General features: G+C 36.2%; 2 protein-coding genes across 9 annotated transcripts in view; one reads left to right on the forward strand and one right to left on the reverse strand.

Annotated features, from left to right (window-relative positions):
* LOC140746289 (calcium release-activated calcium channel protein 1) overlaps positions 1-9,878 on the forward strand; it is a 70,853-nt gene extending 60,975 nt beyond the window's left edge. For 4 of the 8 annotated variants that reach the window (XM_073078377.1, XM_073078379.1, XM_073078376.1 and 1 more), the window contains 6 exons: positions 1,070-1,320; positions 4,953-5,154; positions 7,239-7,380; positions 7,887-8,153; positions 8,739-8,840; positions 9,717-9,878. In XM_073078377.1, the coding sequence (XP_072934478.1) occupies positions 1,070-1,320; positions 4,953-5,154; positions 7,239-7,380; positions 7,887-8,153; positions 8,739-8,840; positions 9,717-9,862 (1,110 nt within the window). In that variant the 3' untranslated portion in view covers positions 9,863-9,878. The remainder of the gene's footprint in view (positions 1-1,069; positions 1,321-4,952; positions 5,155-7,238; positions 7,381-7,886; positions 8,154-8,738; positions 8,841-9,716) is intronic. The other 4 variants (XM_073078382.1, XM_073078384.1, XM_073078380.1 and 1 more) reach the window with 1 other exon arrangement.
* Positions 9,879-14,635: 4,757 nt separating this feature from the next.
* LOC140746293 (uncharacterized) lies at positions 14,636-17,511 on the reverse strand. The gene is made up of 3 exons (XM_073078388.1): positions 17,072-17,511; positions 16,471-16,689; positions 14,636-15,545 (listed from the first exon to the last, which is right to left on the reverse strand). Exons 1-3 carry the CDS (start codon positions 17,353-17,355, stop codon positions 15,377-15,379), a joined length of 672 nt encoding a protein of 223 aa, XP_072934489.1. The 5' UTR covers positions 17,356-17,511; the 3' UTR covers positions 14,636-15,376.
* Positions 17,512-17,666: the final 155 nt, after the last annotated feature.

Consider the following 17,666-nt stretch of genomic DNA (forward strand, 5'->3'; position numbering starts at 1 on the left):
ATTCCGTGGTCGTTTTGAATCACGGTTAATTATTAGGTATCTTAGAAATTACAAAAAATATAATTATAGGATATATGAGGACTATGGACTTTAGATAGACTTCCGTACAATAGGGGAATGTTGCTATTGTTATTGCCTTATGAGGCATAGGGCATTACACCAGCAACATTATGACAGTTATTGTTATATGATCTATTGATATTATAAATGAATAGATACATTGCTAGCCTAGTGGTTAAGGAACCTTTGATTAAGAAGTCTTTCGATGCGAGGGATCTGAGGTTCAAATCCCAGGCACGCACTTCTGATTTTCCAAAGTTATGTGCGTATGAAAAATTAATTATCACTTGCTAAACGGTGAAGGGAAACATCGTGAGAAAACCTGCATATCTGAGAGATTCTATACAAAAAAATCAAAGGTATATATGTGAAGTCTACCAATACGCCTTTGTCCAGCGCGCGGTATGGCCTAATCTTTCTCATTGTGAGAGGAGACCCGTGCCCAGCAGTGGGACAGTAATGGGTTGATGATGATGATGATGAGGTACATTATCTCTGTTTTATAAAGGAAGCGTCCAATGATTTATTCGTTGCATTATTTTTATTTCATTACACGTTTTCTTTCCATATTTACTTTAGGCGACGATTTAAATCCTGAAAACTTTCATGATTCTAGAGTTTAAGACTAACATTTGAAACTGTGAGTTGTCAGGTAATTTTTAAAAGTTTTATTTTCTAGATGTGGATATTTAGCGTACCTATAGTTAGGGGCTAGTTGCAATGAGTGTTCTACGAGTAATAACCTTACTACTGTATTGTGAATAGTTAAGCAAATATAACTAGTTATTTTCTTAAGAGTGTAAAAGTACCTACTACTGAAGTACTTACCGATGTTTGTAAAATAAAAACATTATTATGTAGCCTCCTTATGAATCTAGGGCTCTGAAGGGCATGTGCCTTTAATAGCTCATCATCATCATCATCATCATCATCATTAACCGATTATTGTCCCAGTGATAGTTAATAATTATTTTAACTCTAACTAACAGCCCAATTTCCCTTATTCCAGGTATCCGAAGCTAGCTTCGTAACGAGCGTGGAAGAGTCGTGTCGTGTCGACCAATGCACGCAGACCCCTCCTTGCGGGAAGGCGAGGCCCCGCACGCTCCAAAGGTACCACACCTCCGACCACCTCTACGAGAGACCACCGCACAGGACCTACCGTCTCAAGCACGAATTACGGCCAAAGAACTTAGCACTCAGTGAATCTTACCCCTATATCGGGAAACCGCCAAGCTATGACAGCGGAAGCCAAGTCAAGTAAGCCAGTCCATAGACACGGCTATGGTGTTCATTTGTGTCTATGGTCTTTTTCATCTCACACCGCCGACCGCGTCACGTGATGTTTTTTGTAGTCTCAGTAAAATCAAAAGCAGAATTAATGTTGTTTATCCTTAGGAAGCTTAAACACGAGCAACAGTTTATGTGGCCGACAGTCGCCGACTATCTCCACTTGTTTCATGATAATCGTCGACTGTAGTCAAGATAAATTGTCGCTGGTGCTCATAGCAGCATCGCTGGGTTGTGACCTCCCTTAATCGTAGTAAAGTGTATCGAAATTCAATCATCTTTCGTATGTTTGTATCCACGAAACTCTAATAGTAATCGACGGATATATTTTTTTACACAACATTACACTTTTACTAAAGAGTATTATAGATAAACCTAATGTCAAAGTTCCCACGGGGATAACAAACTGGACCGGATTTAGCTAGTGCAAAATTAGAAAAAAACCATGAGTAGTTATGCGAAACATTATAAAAAATGTTAACATTTTTTTTATCAAGGATGATCCGTTTAAAGGTGATTCCCCTTACAATAAGAAAAAGTTAACTGACCGTAACACTTTAACGGTAAAATATGATAGAATGAACGAATCATATAAGATGTGAGCTTTTTTATGGGTCCTATAAGTTTCTTGAACTTACAATTCTCACACGTTTCATAGATACCATATAATTTGATTTAGTTATTCAACTAAATGTTTATAATTAAACATGCTTACCATTTTTAAGCAAAATATTGAGATTTTAATACTTATTATCTTAATGTTTCAAAGCATTAATTTCATTATCTTTTGATCTTTCTATTATTGATATCAATTAGTAGTGCAAATCTATTAGATCCTAAAGATTTTCAATAAATTTGTATTCTACTAACAGACAGAGGTTCCGGGTTCAATACCGGCCTTTCTATATGTTGAATTTATACTTCAATTTTGTCTGACTATCAGGTAGATTGTATATATTGTATGCCAATACTTATTTACCAAGCTTCCTTTAGCAAATTATTTCCTGTAACAACTTAAAAATACTTAAACTTGTAGGTACTATTAGCAAACAGATTTGCTTAGTCATACACAGTTAAATATTTTAGTAAACTACAATATCCGGGAAACGGTTAAATTTGAACGCGGTGTGAGAACTAGTAGGCGGTGGTTTGTTTGTGTGACTAACCGATGTTTAACAAAGAACCGATTTTAATGACTGTCGAAGAATAATATCAACGATAAACTTACTTATTTCTACCTAATAACAGCAGTGTTAGGCGCTGCTGTGTTCCATTTTGAAGGGTGTGGTAAGGGAGACAGACTTTTCCGAGGCGTTCCAGCTTAGTCCTCAGGGGTAGCGGCGCATGTGTGACCGACCTCAGGTAGGAATATCTAATCCTATCTGGGGTTGTTTACAGATGTCCATGGGCGGCAGTAGCCACTTACCATCAGGTGGACTGCATGCTCGTCTGCTACTCCTATATTATAAAAAAAAAAACTAGCTTAGAGCCGAATTGAATAACATAGCGTGTAAAATATGCATACAGTTTATAAAGAAGGTAGGTACACTCAGCAGAAATGTCATATGCGAAAGCTATTTTACATACCTATTGTAAACTATTGTTAAGGTATTATAAATAACTATAATTAAAACTGTTAAGTAATGTAATAAATTAATATACAGGGTGAATTTTTCAAACGGGCCTTCAGGGCCAAATCCGAAACTAAAAGGATTAGCGAAAAATGCTGAAAGGAGTTACGAGGCCGATTTTGATAAAAATTAAAATTGCATTATTATTTTTGAAAATAACTTTTTCCCTAGCCGGGAATCGAACGAGTTCATTTGGAAAAAAATACACCCTCTGTGTTATTCCACTATCTGATAGTGTTGCTTATAAGGGCCAAAATCTGGGAAGTAATGATAAATAACAAACTAAAGGAAAAGCCTCAATTTTAAGAAAATACATAATATTCATATTAATTTGGCAGTTAAGTTCCCGCCATTCATCCATTTAAACATTTCGCGTATAAACAATTTTTTTGGCTCAATGTTTCAAATAATTCGAAATACGTTTTTTCTCCAATAATTTATATTTTATGTCCGACTTAGGACCATTATAATAGATTTAACTTGCATATGGGTGGAGTTTCGTTTAATACAGATGTAGGTACAGTTGACAATTTGCGAGAATGACTTTCGAGTCAAATCCGAGTGATTACTAAACAAAGAGATATAGAAAATCATATTTAATGTTGAAACGAAGTTGTAAACAACAAACAATAAGAGTTTATTATTTAATCAGTTATCTATTTTTATTAAAAATCAATCCTAAAAATATGTATTTTCTCAAAAAATCCCTTTCCTTTAATTTGTCACGTAACATTACTTCTCAAAATTTGATCCTTATAAGCGACACTATCAGATAGTGAAATAATATAGAGGGTGTATTTTTTTCGAAAATGACTTGATCGATTCCCGGCTAGGGAAAAGATATTTTAAAAAACGAATGATGCAGTTTTAGTTTTTATCAAAATCGGCCTCGTAACTCCTTTCAGCATTTTTCCCTAATACTTACAGTTTTAGATTTGGCCCTGAAGGCCTATTTGTAAATTCACCCTGTGTGTATCATATATTCAATATTATGTTAGAGATACTATAGCCCTAAAAATGCACGTAAAGTCACTGATATAGCTTATCACACCTATCCACGTTCACGCTTGGCACCGGAGAAAATTGATTAAGATGAATAATTAAAATAACGTCACCCGTTAAGCTGTTTGTATAAGACATACTTATACATTATGTTATAAATCATTCATAAAATATGTTATTAAATGCTTTGTTATTAAATAGTATCGTTTGTTCATATGTTGAGTAGGTACCTATAAGCAAAGTGGAAAAATATATTTTCTTTGCAACTAAAGTTTGTTTTGAAACCGTTGTGTGTACACGTGATTAACTTTGCACTGCAGATAAAATACACAAACAAACTATCAACATTACTAAGAAGTAGAACAAGAAAATAATACATAAGTACAATTAGTGTGAAGCTTAGTATATCGGCGCTAACTCTTAACTATCCTATTACGCATTAGTTATATATAGAAAACAAGAGGTAAATTACAAATAAAATATCCAACATGTAAATTACCTACATTGCTCCCCAAATATTCGGAAATATTTATTAAAAACATTCGTCAATAACATATTGTGCAGTTCAGTTCTATACGCTAACATTTTATTCTCATGAATAACATCTGAGTAATAACACGTACATGTGTAATTCATTTTGCTGGTTAATTTATGTGTGCGATAATTGTGTTTTTTTAAGTATGTAAAATATTAGTGGTGATAGAATCCTGTGTGATCCGGCGGCACCACCGCACCGTCTATTTCTGTCTAATAACAGCAGTATTAAGCCCTGTTGTGTTCTTTTTGAAGGTGATTCTGAATCACTATCGAAGTTCTATTAAAATTTTGCATATAATATTCAAGCTCAACTAAGAATCAATTCAAGCTCATCTAGCCTGGTGGAACATTTCTCTTTGCTATGCCATAAAGCTGCCCAAATGCAGCAGTGATGTGGATTTAATGACTTAACTTACAATTTTCTTCACACAGGTTCAAAGTAAATGCAACAGACAGCCCAACGATATCAGTGACGCCGCCTCACAGCTTGGAGTACGAGTGTACTAAAGGGGGGAACACTCCGAACGGTAGCGTCACACCCACTGGAATGTTGTCCGGCAAGACCACGGCTACCACTGTGCTGCTGAGCCCTGGGTACCTCCAGAGTCCTTGCCAATGTAATCAATCTATAAAGGTACCTAAATCATATCATTTTTAGTTTTGTCTATTACTTACATTGAAATAGCAAATGAGCTTGCTGTCCACCTGATTGTAAGCGATATTGGCCATGGGTATCTATAACTAACTAGAACTGTTCTATATAGAACAAGCGTTTTAGCTAAACCCGATCACAGATTCGATGCTTCTCCTGAGGAGTAAGAAGACCATCTTATATGCAATTTAGCCCGTATCCACACCTTTCCACCAAAAGAGCGCTAAAATCTTCTAAAATTTCAGTTGGTATTGTTGATCGAAGGCTAAAATACTTGCAGTCGTGGTACCACCGTTCTGAAGGTGGTAGAACACTTTGTGGTTCGACTCCGGAGGCACCACCGCCACACCTATTTCTGCCTTATAACAGCAGTGTTAAGCGCTGCTGTGTTCCGGTTTGAAGGGTGTGGTAAGGGAGACAGACTTTTCCGAGGCGTTCCAGCTTAGTCCTCAGGGGTAGCGGCGCATCTGTGGCCGACCTCAGGTAGGAATATGTAATCCTATCTGGGGTTGATTACAGATGTCCATGGGCGGCAGTAGCCACTTACCATCAGGTGGACTGCATGCTCGCCTGCTACTCCTATATAATAATAAAAAAAAATCACCGCTATCGAAAAAATACCGATAAATTTATACGAGACGAGGGACACATGATACTTATGATTCGTAATTAGTCGTATTGTAATCTTAATTAATGACTACCTATTTGCCCGCGAGGCTAGAACAATTGAGTGCCTAATGAAGATGAGCTCTTAGTGGATCGACTGTAGCGGGAATAGCTCCTATTAACTATTTTTATTTTGTAGTCTTAGGGTCGTCGGGTAGTCGTAGGGTGTACCCTGTATTAAGGGCCACAGACATAAGGCCCTGAATAGCTAATATATTCGCACGACACGCTACGATTTACGTTCGACATTTCTAAATTGAAAGATCATTCACTGGTCGGATGTTAATTTTCTTTTCTTTCTTTCTTGTGTGCCCAGCATTCCTTAACGGCCCTGGATGTAGGTACCTAACACCCAACGTCGTATAATAAATATCTTGATAAGAGTGTCTCTATGTTGTCACAATGAAACGAGTCTGTGATTGTGTTGTTAGCTTTTGAAATTCTGTACATTATCTGTATTCCTTATTTGCTGTCTGAGTTTATATTACAAACAACACTTACAAAACAACGGTGGAGTTCGTGTTAAAAACATTATATGTTAGTTAAACTTGGGACAGTTATTAAAACAACAAATATAGCGTATACGACATGCAGTCCACCTACATTGGGTCCATTTGTACTCGTAGGTAGTAGGATCCTTCGTAGTTCTACTGGAGACACCACCGCGATATCAGTTTCTCTTACATAGATTAGTAAAGATACTTCGCCGCTTTGAAATTGAATGAAGCCACAAAAGGCTGATTTGTCAGTTATGTTTTTTAATTTTTGACAAATAAAAATCATTTTTGGAGAAAATTTACGAATAAATATCTAATACTGTGTAATTTACATAATAAATAAATAAGTATTCCAAATATTTTAGGGACATTTTAGCACGGAGACGTGGCAAAACTTTTTTACGCAACTATTTCAATTCTCAAAACTGATTACATTTTATTGTTAGGAGTAAATGATCTTTACTAATCTATGTTCTCTTATGAGAACAGTGTTAAGTTCTTCCATTTTACCAATTCAAAGCACATTTTCGTCCAATGCAAAGTTCTTTTATGAGGCTATTGTGTTGCGCTGGTTCGGACTCCAATTTAATCTGGGGTTTATTATTACAGGCATCCATGGATAGTAGGTATAGTCCTCGCCAAACTGCTCGTCCGCTCTGAAGTTGTTGCGAGCAGGTGTAGTCATACAATTTACTATGGCGACGCGATTAACTTCTACATTCAGCGCGGACTAGCAGTTTTACGCGGATTATACCATTTATTGTACTGTGGACTGCATATTACTGCGTATATATTACGTACATTATAAAAAATACCAAATACTATTTACAAAAAATCATGTGCATGAGCACGGCTATATCAATTTACAATCTGGTGACCAATATGATATTTATCTTTTTTCAGAGTGTAAGCGAAGTAGCCCTCGCCATGCCGGTATCCCCTGGCTGGGAAGAGCCCACGTCCCCTGACGGTCTCTCATGGCGTCGGCTCCACATGTCCAGGGCAAAACTGAAAGCGACTGCCACCACATCAGAACTACTGTCAGGTAATCAATAAACAGAACGATGTTTTGTTATAGAAGTTAAATTTGGTGGATTTCATCACCTGATGATAAGTGGCACGGTGACACCTATCGAGTAAGTATTGGTTAATACATCCTTGAAACCAGAAAATAGCAGTGCTAAGACTGCTGTTTATAAGATTAGATTATATTGGAGGTGGCGGTGTTTCCTCTGAATTATACCCACAAAGGATTCTAGGTTCCAACCTACATGTTTGGTTACGTTACTTTTAGAGTTACGTCTTTTTAAAATCTATTACAAATTTATCCTTGAAAATATAATTTTATTCTACGGAATACAACTCTTATATTATTGTGTTATTTATTTATTATTTCGCCATTTATCTAGTTTATATTACTGCCTTCTTATAAACATAGGTATATTTTGATTAAATATATGTAAATCTTTAGAAATACTTATAATCATAGCGAAATAAGACTTTAATAGACTTATGAAAACATCATCTTACGAAGTTTTTGTATCCTTTCAGGTTTCGCGATGGTAGCGATGGTGGAGCTTCAGATCAATGAGCCGACGAACGTGCCAGAGTGGCTCTTCGTAATGTTCGCTGTGTGCACGACTGTCCTTGTAGCTGTACACATCTTCGCTTTGATGATCTCCACGTACCTCTTACCTAATATTGATGCTGTGAGCAAGATGGACGCTCCCGGAGGTCCAGCGAGAGCGTTGAGGGACTCTCCGCATGAAAGAATGAGGGGGTTCATCGAGCTGGCTTGGGCGTTCAGTACAGTATTAGGTCAGTATTCTGTATCTATGTATATGAAGAACTATGAGAAAACTATTTGGTCGGTGTTTAAATCAAATATGTATCTAATCTCTACATAGTTAAACGTTACAGTAGTTTTGATAAAGAGTGCCGAAGGGTGCCTTGCAACCATAGACCTGTGAGATAGCTAACGTTATGCTAAGCTAAATAAGGGTGTATCAAATCCACTAATAGGGTTGCTTTTTTTTTATTCTTCCGCAAAATTGTATTTTTTAATTTTTTTTTTTCTATAAACCCCTACAACCTATGGTTGCTTGATTTTTATTGAATGAAATTTAATTTAGTGAAAATCGAACTAACTTAAGTACCTCGCACAGTCCTAATGGAAAGACATCCTTATTCATGACTTTAGCCATACCTAAAGCTTTATTAATGATTCCAAAGAAGTGGTGTAGCTAGCAACTATACAAATACTCGTATGTCTCGGCGGCTAAATAAAGGTCCTCCTAACTATAAACGTTTGTATTTGCAGGTCTATTTCTTGGCATAGTTAGCAAGTATATAATGTCTTGGTCGAAAAAAGGTCTTCCTAACTATAACCGTTTGAATTTGCAGGTTTATTTTTATTCCTCGTGGAGATAGCGATACTATGTTGGGTGAAGTTCTGGGACTACTCCTTTGCGGCCGCCACCGCCGCCACCGTCATCGTTATACCAGGTTAGTACATGTTTTATATCCTGCTTTTAAATAAATATACAAAAAAAATTGGATTCAAAATCTAAAAAAAAATTACCTACGTACGAATTATACCTGTATGGTATAAACACATTCTTGAAAATACAGTGGCTTTAAAGTAAGGTATAGTCCGCGCCAAACTGCTAGTCCACTCTGCAGTTGTTGCAAGCAGGTGTAGTCATACAATTTGCTATGTCGACGCGATTCATTTCTATATTCAGAGCGGACTAGCAGTTTTACGAGGACTAAAGAAACGGTATGGTTTTACCGGGGAGGTATCACCACTCCTAACGTGTCGGTGTAAGGGTGTGTGACGCCGGCTTACATATAAGGCGATTATCATAGCTCTAAAGAGATGCAGCGAAGGTGGTAGAACTCTTTGTGGTTCAACTCCGGCGGCACCACCGTCACACCTATTTCTACCTCATAACAGCAGTGGTAAGCGCTGCTGTGTTTTGGTTTGAAGGGTGTGGTACGGGTACCTACTTTTCCGAGGCGTTCCAACTTAGTTCTCAGGGCTAGCGGTGCATCTGTGGCCAACCTCAGTAGGAATACCTAATCCTATCTGGGATTTATTACTGATGTCCATGGGCGGCAGTAGCCACTTACCATCAGGTGGACTGCATGCTCGTCTGCTACTTCTATATTATACAAAAAATAATGCAACGCAACTATGAACAGCTGTAATAGAACCCCTGTTCTATATGGGGTTGGTCACAGATGGTCGATAGTGACCAAGTGGAGTATATGAGCGTTTGCTATGTCAATCCTATAAAAAAAAGACTCAATGTAAATTTTCTTCAAATTTTTCTTTTAAACATTACACATAGAATAAATAAATGTATCTATTTTTTCCAGTGCTAATTGTGTTCGTGGCGTTTGCTATACACTTCTACCACTCCTTAGTAGTGCAGAAGTGTGAGACCTCAGTCCAGGACATCAAACAGCTGGAGAACATGAAGCGCGACCTCGACACCGCTACTGTTAAAGTCAACATGTATTGATGATGGTCGAAAGAAGTGCGTTCGTGAGGTGCCTTTTGAAAGTAAAAGTTAAGGGATATTAAGGGTGCCTTTGGAAAAATTTAAGCGTCAAGAGACATTAAGACTCCTTTCGAAAACTCTAAGGGTCAAAAATTCAGAAGATAAGTGTTATAATAAATAGTTCTTCTGATTAAGAAACTGGATACTTTCACGCACGACCTTACGATGCAATTAACTAAAGAAAAATTGCCTTTCGCAAGCTCGATTCAAGAGACAAGTCTTACGAATAAGGGTTATTCTGAGGACCGCGACACAGCTACCTTTAGGGACAATAAGTGCTGAGAACGGTGAAAGTGTGTCAGAAAAGGATACTGTCTTGGAAAGGCTTAAAAGAGGCAAACTTTGAAATGTTTATATGAAATAATTACCTTTGAAAATTAAAGGAACAGGCCAATTGCTAATTGTGATAGTAAATTTGAAAAATTTACTTACTTGCGAATTATCGGTTTAGATCAACCAAACATTTTATCAATGTTCTATAATCCATTTAACAGGATTTTAAATAAAGGTCTGTAATTTGCACTGCTTCACAAACTGCTGGTCCGTGAGAAGTTCTAAAATTTTAATCTAATCCGTTGTATACTCATGATCTTTGTCAGGGACAAAGACATAGGACAGATATAGTGGCATTAGTTAAGATGAGGTTGAGAACCACTGACTTTTACGGTAGCCGCTTTTTACAACATAGTATAATACCTTCTTTCATAGTGTTATTAATTTATAGATAATATATTAAAGTACTAGGCTAATAATGCTAATTAAAATAGAGCAACATAACGTAAAACGTTAAGTACGAATTGTTTTAAGCCTAGCTTAAAAATGATATCGAATTATTTATAAAATCGAATCGAATGTATCGAATCTTATAATTTATCGAATAAATAAATCGAAATAAGCGAATTGATATTAAATAAACAATAATAGAATAATATATTGTTGGTTATGTAAATCTCAAATAAATGTAGGTATTATATAGGAGATAGTGTTTTAAATGAACATAATGTATACGTATACATTTTTATATATGTTTGTATATGTATAAATAATTAATTTTAAATGAAGCATATTAAATTTCTACTTACAAGATTATGGCTCTAAATATAAGTATTAAAGATTTTAATTTTTTTACTGTAAGCCCCAAGTATTAACGTCCAAGCGATAACATTTTTGTACTATTCTTATAATAAATATATATGTACTTATATATTTTTATCTATTTAGGTACATATATACCTATTTATAATAAATATATAGTGACAGGCTGATCATTCGCCATTTTTTTATTTAATGGCTTGTTTTTGCTTGTTAGATATAAATGTATCCATTTGTATTAAAAGTAATAATATTATCATCGAGAATAAACTAAACATTCATGTAGTTTACGGTATTATCATGTAGTAGTATGGTATTAGAAATCAATTATCGCTTGCTTAAACGGTGAAGGAAAACATCGTGAGGAAACCTGCATACCTGAGAGATATGTAAAAAAAAATCTCAAAAGGTATGTGAAGTCTACCAATACGCACTTGGCCAGCGCGGTGGACTATGGCCTAATCCTTCTCATTCTGAGAGGAGACCCGTGCCCAGCAGTGGGACACAGTAATGGGTTGATGATGATGATGAGTATGGTATTATGTGATGCACATGTGCTTATAGGGTGCGTAAATATTAACGGTCTTATTCATAAAAATGCTTATGACAGGTGATGTTAGACTACCATTGGCATAGATTTCCAATAGAACAATATATTTGTAAACAAGTAAACACAATTTATCGTTCTAGGTGCTGAAATCGATTTGTATGTGTGTTGTATGGAACTCATTAGAATAATTTCAATTGACGTATACGGTTTTTAGTTGAAGAAGACAATAAAAATAAGTAGGTAAGTGTTAAATATGGCATTATAAAATAACTCTGGAATAGTTTATTTATTGTTGATACCTATTAGGCCCCGTTTATATCTACAGACACTGAACGTGTCACACACGGGTTGTGGCAGACAAAATCATATTTTTGTGTACAATATTTTGAAAGGCACAGCCTGTGTCGGTGCGGGTATAGTATACATGGTCTAAATCGGTTGTACCTATAGTAAAAGACTTTTTGCCTGTTACGGCCCGCGTCTGAAACGCTCTATGTCTGTAGATATAAATAAACCCTTAAACTGTAGGAACTAGGTGTTAACCAAAGAGTCTTCCACACGCACGCGTAATGTTTTTATAATAGCAATGTAATTTATAGCAATAATAATAAGACTGTAAATAATCTTATTAATATTAATAATTTAGGTATACGAGTATTGTGAAAATTAATAAATAATGTGGACCAATGTTCTTTCAATCAGTATTTATTTGTTGATTAGAATTTTAGTTGATATTATAGCTCTTTATTTAATGTATGTTACTATTTTTATTATTATGTTGGTATTACTGTGAAGGTTATAATTTAATGATTAAAAAACTTTGTCCTGTAAATCTTTTTTAATTGATGAACCGCCCTTCTCTCTTTAAAATTCAAAATGGATATTGATTTTGATATTGTATTTTATACTTTTTAATTTTTCTTGTCAAGGCCTCTCGACCCCCTCAGAATGTTTACGATCCCCCAAGAGATCGCGATCTATACTTTGAAAAACACTGATATACTAGAATAATGTAGAACCCTTTGTGGTTCGACTCCGGCGGCGCCACCGCCACACCTATTTCTACCTAATAACAGCAGTGTTAGGCGCTGCTGTGTTCCGGTTTGAAGGGCGTGGTAAGGAAGACAGACTTTTCCGAGGCGTTCCAGCTTAGTCCTCAGGGGACAGCGAAGCGGCGCATCTGTGGCCGACCTCAGGTAGGAATATCTAATCCTATCTGGGGTTGATTACAGATGTCCATGGGCGGCAATAGCCACTTACCATCAGGTGGACTGCATGCTCGTCTGCTACTCTTATATAATAAAAAAAAATGTAGAACCACTGTATTCTGGTATGTAGAGCGTACATTATTATGAAATGAAATGAAAAGTTTCATCTAACATTTATAATGGGCCCCAGAAGGATTCTAGGTATATTCATTAAATAAAAATACCGAATATTGTACAAACAGAAATTTATTACTAACTACAATATTTTAGTCTTAAAATACAAACATTTATAGAAAATAGTAACCAAACGAATAAACTAAAAACTAAAATACAGTTCACAGACAAATTGCTATGAAATTGAAATAATTTTGTAGTACAGTACTAATGTTTTTTTTTAATTAAGAACAATATTTAAATTGCAGAAATCACTTGATGGTTTTATAAATAAATCGAGTGCAGCGCCATTAGCGTGACAGAAGTGAAACTTCTTAAAAAGTGAAGTTACGAAGTGTCACTTCGTCAATAATTTTTGCAACATATTAATAAAAATGGCAATATTTCTTGTAAGCATTAAGCCAATTGTCTGTGTGCACGAAATTACTAAAATTAAAACCCAGATAGGCTTTACGTCAAAATTAAAAAAAAAATGGTTTGTGCTCCTATAAAATATTCATACTAAGATTACACGCACCTATATCAATAAGGTATATTAAAATTAGTTAAAATAAAATAGATATATTAGGTACAGTTAAACTAGTGTACAGGACTTTAATAACAAAGCATGCTATTGCAATAGCAAAATATCTGTTATTCAAATAATGGTTAACATGTAGAAATCATAAAGTGATAGTACTGGAACACGCGTACAAAAATATAACAATGTACGTAAAAGTAAAACGAGTAAAAGTGCCGTTTTCACGGCGCGATTTCTTTCCGTTGAGTCGCAATTATCTGCTATTATGAATGCGGTGGTGTGTACCTCTTTTACATATATCTACTACTACTACCACGTAATCGTGGCGGTTATTTATTCGCACAAAACATGCGGTCTTGTCAATTTAAATAAAACTATTCCGCGTCCGCGGCGGAGGCAGAAAAAAAACGCTCTGTGAGTTCTCATGCTGATGCTACAATATCAGTATTAACATTATGTAGGTACTTGACTGTTTAATTTTACAGATGTGGGCATACACAAATTTTTAGTCAAAATTAAATTATTGCGAGATTGGAGAGTTAAATTAAATTGTTTAAGCTGCACAATAATACACTTTACGAATATTAACAAAAAAAAAGACATATAATTGGTAATGTATACCTACTATATTTTTCACGTAACAAAATTATAACATTGCTATTTAAAACGTCACATTAATACTTGCTGTATTATACTTAAACTATGTACTGATTATATGGTAGTGTAAAGAGTAACATAATCGTCTCATGAAGATTATAAAAAAAATACGACTAAGTTATATCTACTATACAAATCGGTTATCTTAGGGCCTTTTTCCTGTCACGCGGGTTTGCGCGTGCCATCTGTACAATGGCGGCGTAAGACCTACATTTTATGTGGGCAAAATACATTTTGCGGGGCCTTCTGCCACAGTTCAATGTAAACAGTGGCGAACTAAGGTCGCTGGAGGCACTGGGCGGAAATGGAATGGAGGCCCTTAATCTAAAAAGTAATTAACTTTTTATTTTACAAAATTACAAATGTCACCTAGACTTCTTAGCCGACAAATACCTATTTCAGTTATGGGTTCATTCGGGCGACCTTTTCTTTCGTTGACCGCTGGAGGCACTCTTGGGGCGCGAGACCGTAGGCGGTAACCCACGTCACCCACTTCTTACACCGCCACTGCATTTGTATCATATCGTTTTATAGACGCATGCATGTCACGAATTGACTGGATTGTTAACTCACGCTTGCGGGCGTACATGTGTGACAGGAAAGAGACTCTTAATGCCACAAAAATTTAAACTACGCTAAAGAATTTCACTTAATTTCTTACTACAATATTTTTATTCGTATAAAAGTAGGCTAATTAGAATGATTATATGTTGCCTACTTTAAAAAAAGTTTTTTTCTTTAATTAAAAATTGTAAGGTACCTTTGAGTCTTCAATATCACTTACACATTAAAATTGCATAAGTTTAGAAGTGTAACATTGGACATGATAAGATAGCTCTGCTTTGTGAAGATAGACTTGCTCGTAGATACAATAACTTACAATGAGGAGTATAACCTTATCATGCAACCAAATCTAAGACAGGAGTTGGTATTAAAGATTAATCATAAAATGTGTTCCTGTACCTGAGAACTCTGTTGGAATATTATATTATTACATACCGTAGTAGTAACTTGTACCTCACTTCAAATTAAAATATTACGTCAGTTGTATATCATACAGACTCCATATGAATTATTTTGTAGTTTGATTAATTCATATTTTACCTATAGGTTTCTGTTACATAAACATTGAATAAAACCTTATTTGTATTTTTAGTTCTGATACTTTCACAAATCTGAACTGCACACACTTTCAAAACCAATGTTACACTTCTACACTTATATTTTAGCACTTATTAAATATACAATTTACAACTCCCTTTGTTACAAGGTAGTCACATCTCAACATCCATTCCTGTGAGGTCCGGTACTAGCACACCATTTCTCTTTTTACATTCTTCATCTGGTGACTCGGCTCCGTCTTTCTCATCGGATTCCTTGATTTTCTCTAATAGGTTCTCTCTGGGCTTCCAGACCACTAGGGACATGTGTGGTTTTTCTAATCTGGAATATATCAATAATGAATATTTAAAATATGTTGCAAACATTACTGCATAATTGAAAATAAACTGACTAAATATTAGCAGTCTAAATATTTCAACTAAATTATGGAGTGGGTTGGACCTAAGTTACAGTAATGAAGGTGGTAGAACCCTTTGTGGTTCGACTCCGGCGGCACCACCGCCACACCTATTTCTACCTAATAACAGCAGTGTTAGGCGCTACTGTGTTCCGGTTTGAAGGGTGTGGTAAGGGAGACAGCCTTTTCCGAGGCGTTCCAGCTTAGTCCTCAGGGGTAGCGGCGCATCTGTGGCCGACCTCAGGTAGGAATATCTAATCCTATCTGGGGTTGATTACAGATGTCCATGGGCGGCAGTAGCCACTTACCATCAGGTGGACTGCATGCTCGTCTGCTACTCTTATATTATGAAAAAAAAAAAATGTAAATTATGGTGAGAGCGGAAGGTCCGAGTTGCAGAACATCTTATAAATCTTATCACACACACAGCTGATATGGGTACACCCTTGCATGTTTGTATTGAAATAGGAAATAGAAAAAAAATACCTCTGGTTTTTATATTAGAGGCAAGCATTGGGTTAACACAATCTTAGCGTATATGCTTATAGCAGTGTAGCAGTTGAACCTCTAGAATCAAACCTCTTAACACTAAGGCTCTAGACCGACGGACCGCATTTAAACTGCAATCCAACCGCAAATTGCAGTTCAGGTGCAGTTTGAATGCAGTTTACACAACTGCAATAGAACTGGAAACCAAACTCGCAGTCCGATTGCAGTTCAATTGCAGTCGTATAAACTGCTTCCAAACTGCTTCCGTACTTGAAATGCGGTCCGTCTGTCTAGAGCCTAATATATCTCCTATTCAAAATTATATTAAACAAAGCTAAGAAATCGTACTAAGTTACTAACCTCTCTATAAGGGCAGCGGGTAGCAGCGGTTCCTCTTGTATCTTCCGCACCTCATCCGACAGCACAATGGTGTGACCCTTGAGCTTTTCTCTGATGGGGTCCAGGCTCATTTCCATAGACTCATCACATGCCAGAGAGTGTTTTGTGAAATCGGAGGAAATGTGCAAGCTGTTGAGATGGGCGGCCATCTTCTCTTCTGTTATTAGTTGTTTTGCTGGTCTGTAAGGAAATTAAAATAAATAATTAGACCTAAGTATGTTAATGAAAAAGGGAACTATAATATGGGTAGTGTGGATTCAAACGTGGATGGAAACGTACAGGGATGCAAAGAGGATTTAATTTTAGATTAGCCGTTAGGGGGTAGAGCTATTAAAAATTATATTAAAATAATGCTTCCAGTTTTATAATACACACAATTTTACTTAACTTTCCAGATTTGTTCATATTTGAAAATAGGGGACAAACAATTGCATTAGCTTGATATAATATAGCAATACGTAGCCACTACGTTATAAGCGGTTCAGTTATGTGTACAACGTATAAGTAACGCACAGATTTTTTGTATGTTTATAAGATACAGTAGCGTATCAATAACACTTACATGACCGGCTCCACATCTAGGCTCTTCCTCTTGCAGTGAATGACCGGAGTTGGCTTCATATCGAGGGATTGTTGTGCGGTGAACTCTACCAATGACGGCTGTGTTGGCACGCCCCACGGCAGTCGTTGGTAGTTCCATGGCGCGCCCGACGGAGCTGGCATGAAGTGAGGCTCCTGACCTGGTCGGTTGTTATACGGAGGGGCTAAGGCCTGTTGGGCAATCATCTGCTTCGCCAGTTCATCCGACTGGCTGTACTGGTACGATGGGTACCCGTACACATCCATCTTTACAACGATTCACAATATTTACTCTTTTTAACACACGCAACTCAATAATTGAGCGAAATATCTCCGAAAATCGAGTACGTGACGAAATTTAGCCGAGAAATTCGGAACAAACAATAACACGACTTGACACTTGCTGGAAAACAGATGTAGTAGAAATACAGATGTCAATAACATATGTCCCAGATAGCCATCGGAAGTTCAAGAAGTTCAAGAACATTCTAGAATACACAGATTTGGTTTTCGTAGTATTTTTTTGAAAAATCTGCAAGATTTTTGTACTTTTTATTGTACAGAGATGTTTATTTATA

The sequence above is a fragment of the Epargyreus clarus genome, unplaced genomic scaffold, assembly GCF_041222505.1.
Source record: "Epargyreus clarus isolate Ecla_fem2 unplaced genomic scaffold, WU_Ecla_fem_2.2 ptg000012l, whole genome shotgun sequence".
Classification (NCBI taxonomy): Eukaryota; Metazoa; Arthropoda; class Insecta; order Lepidoptera; family Hesperiidae; genus Epargyreus; species Epargyreus clarus.

Bases quoted from the DNA above. Each gene is read 5' to 3' on its own strand.
- LOC140746293 (XM_073078388.1), bottom strand. From the start codon at position 17,355: ATGGATGTGTACGGGTACCCATCGTACCAGTACAGCCAGTCGGATGAA. The intron at 16,690-17,071 runs GTAAGTGTTATT...ATTTCCTTACAG, and splicing joins CTAGATGTGGAGCCGGTCAT to ACCAGCAAAACAACTAATAA. The intron at 15,546-16,470 runs GTTAGTAACTTA...GATATATTCCAG, and splicing joins CCCGCTGCCCTTATAGAGAG to ATTAGAAAAACCACACATGT.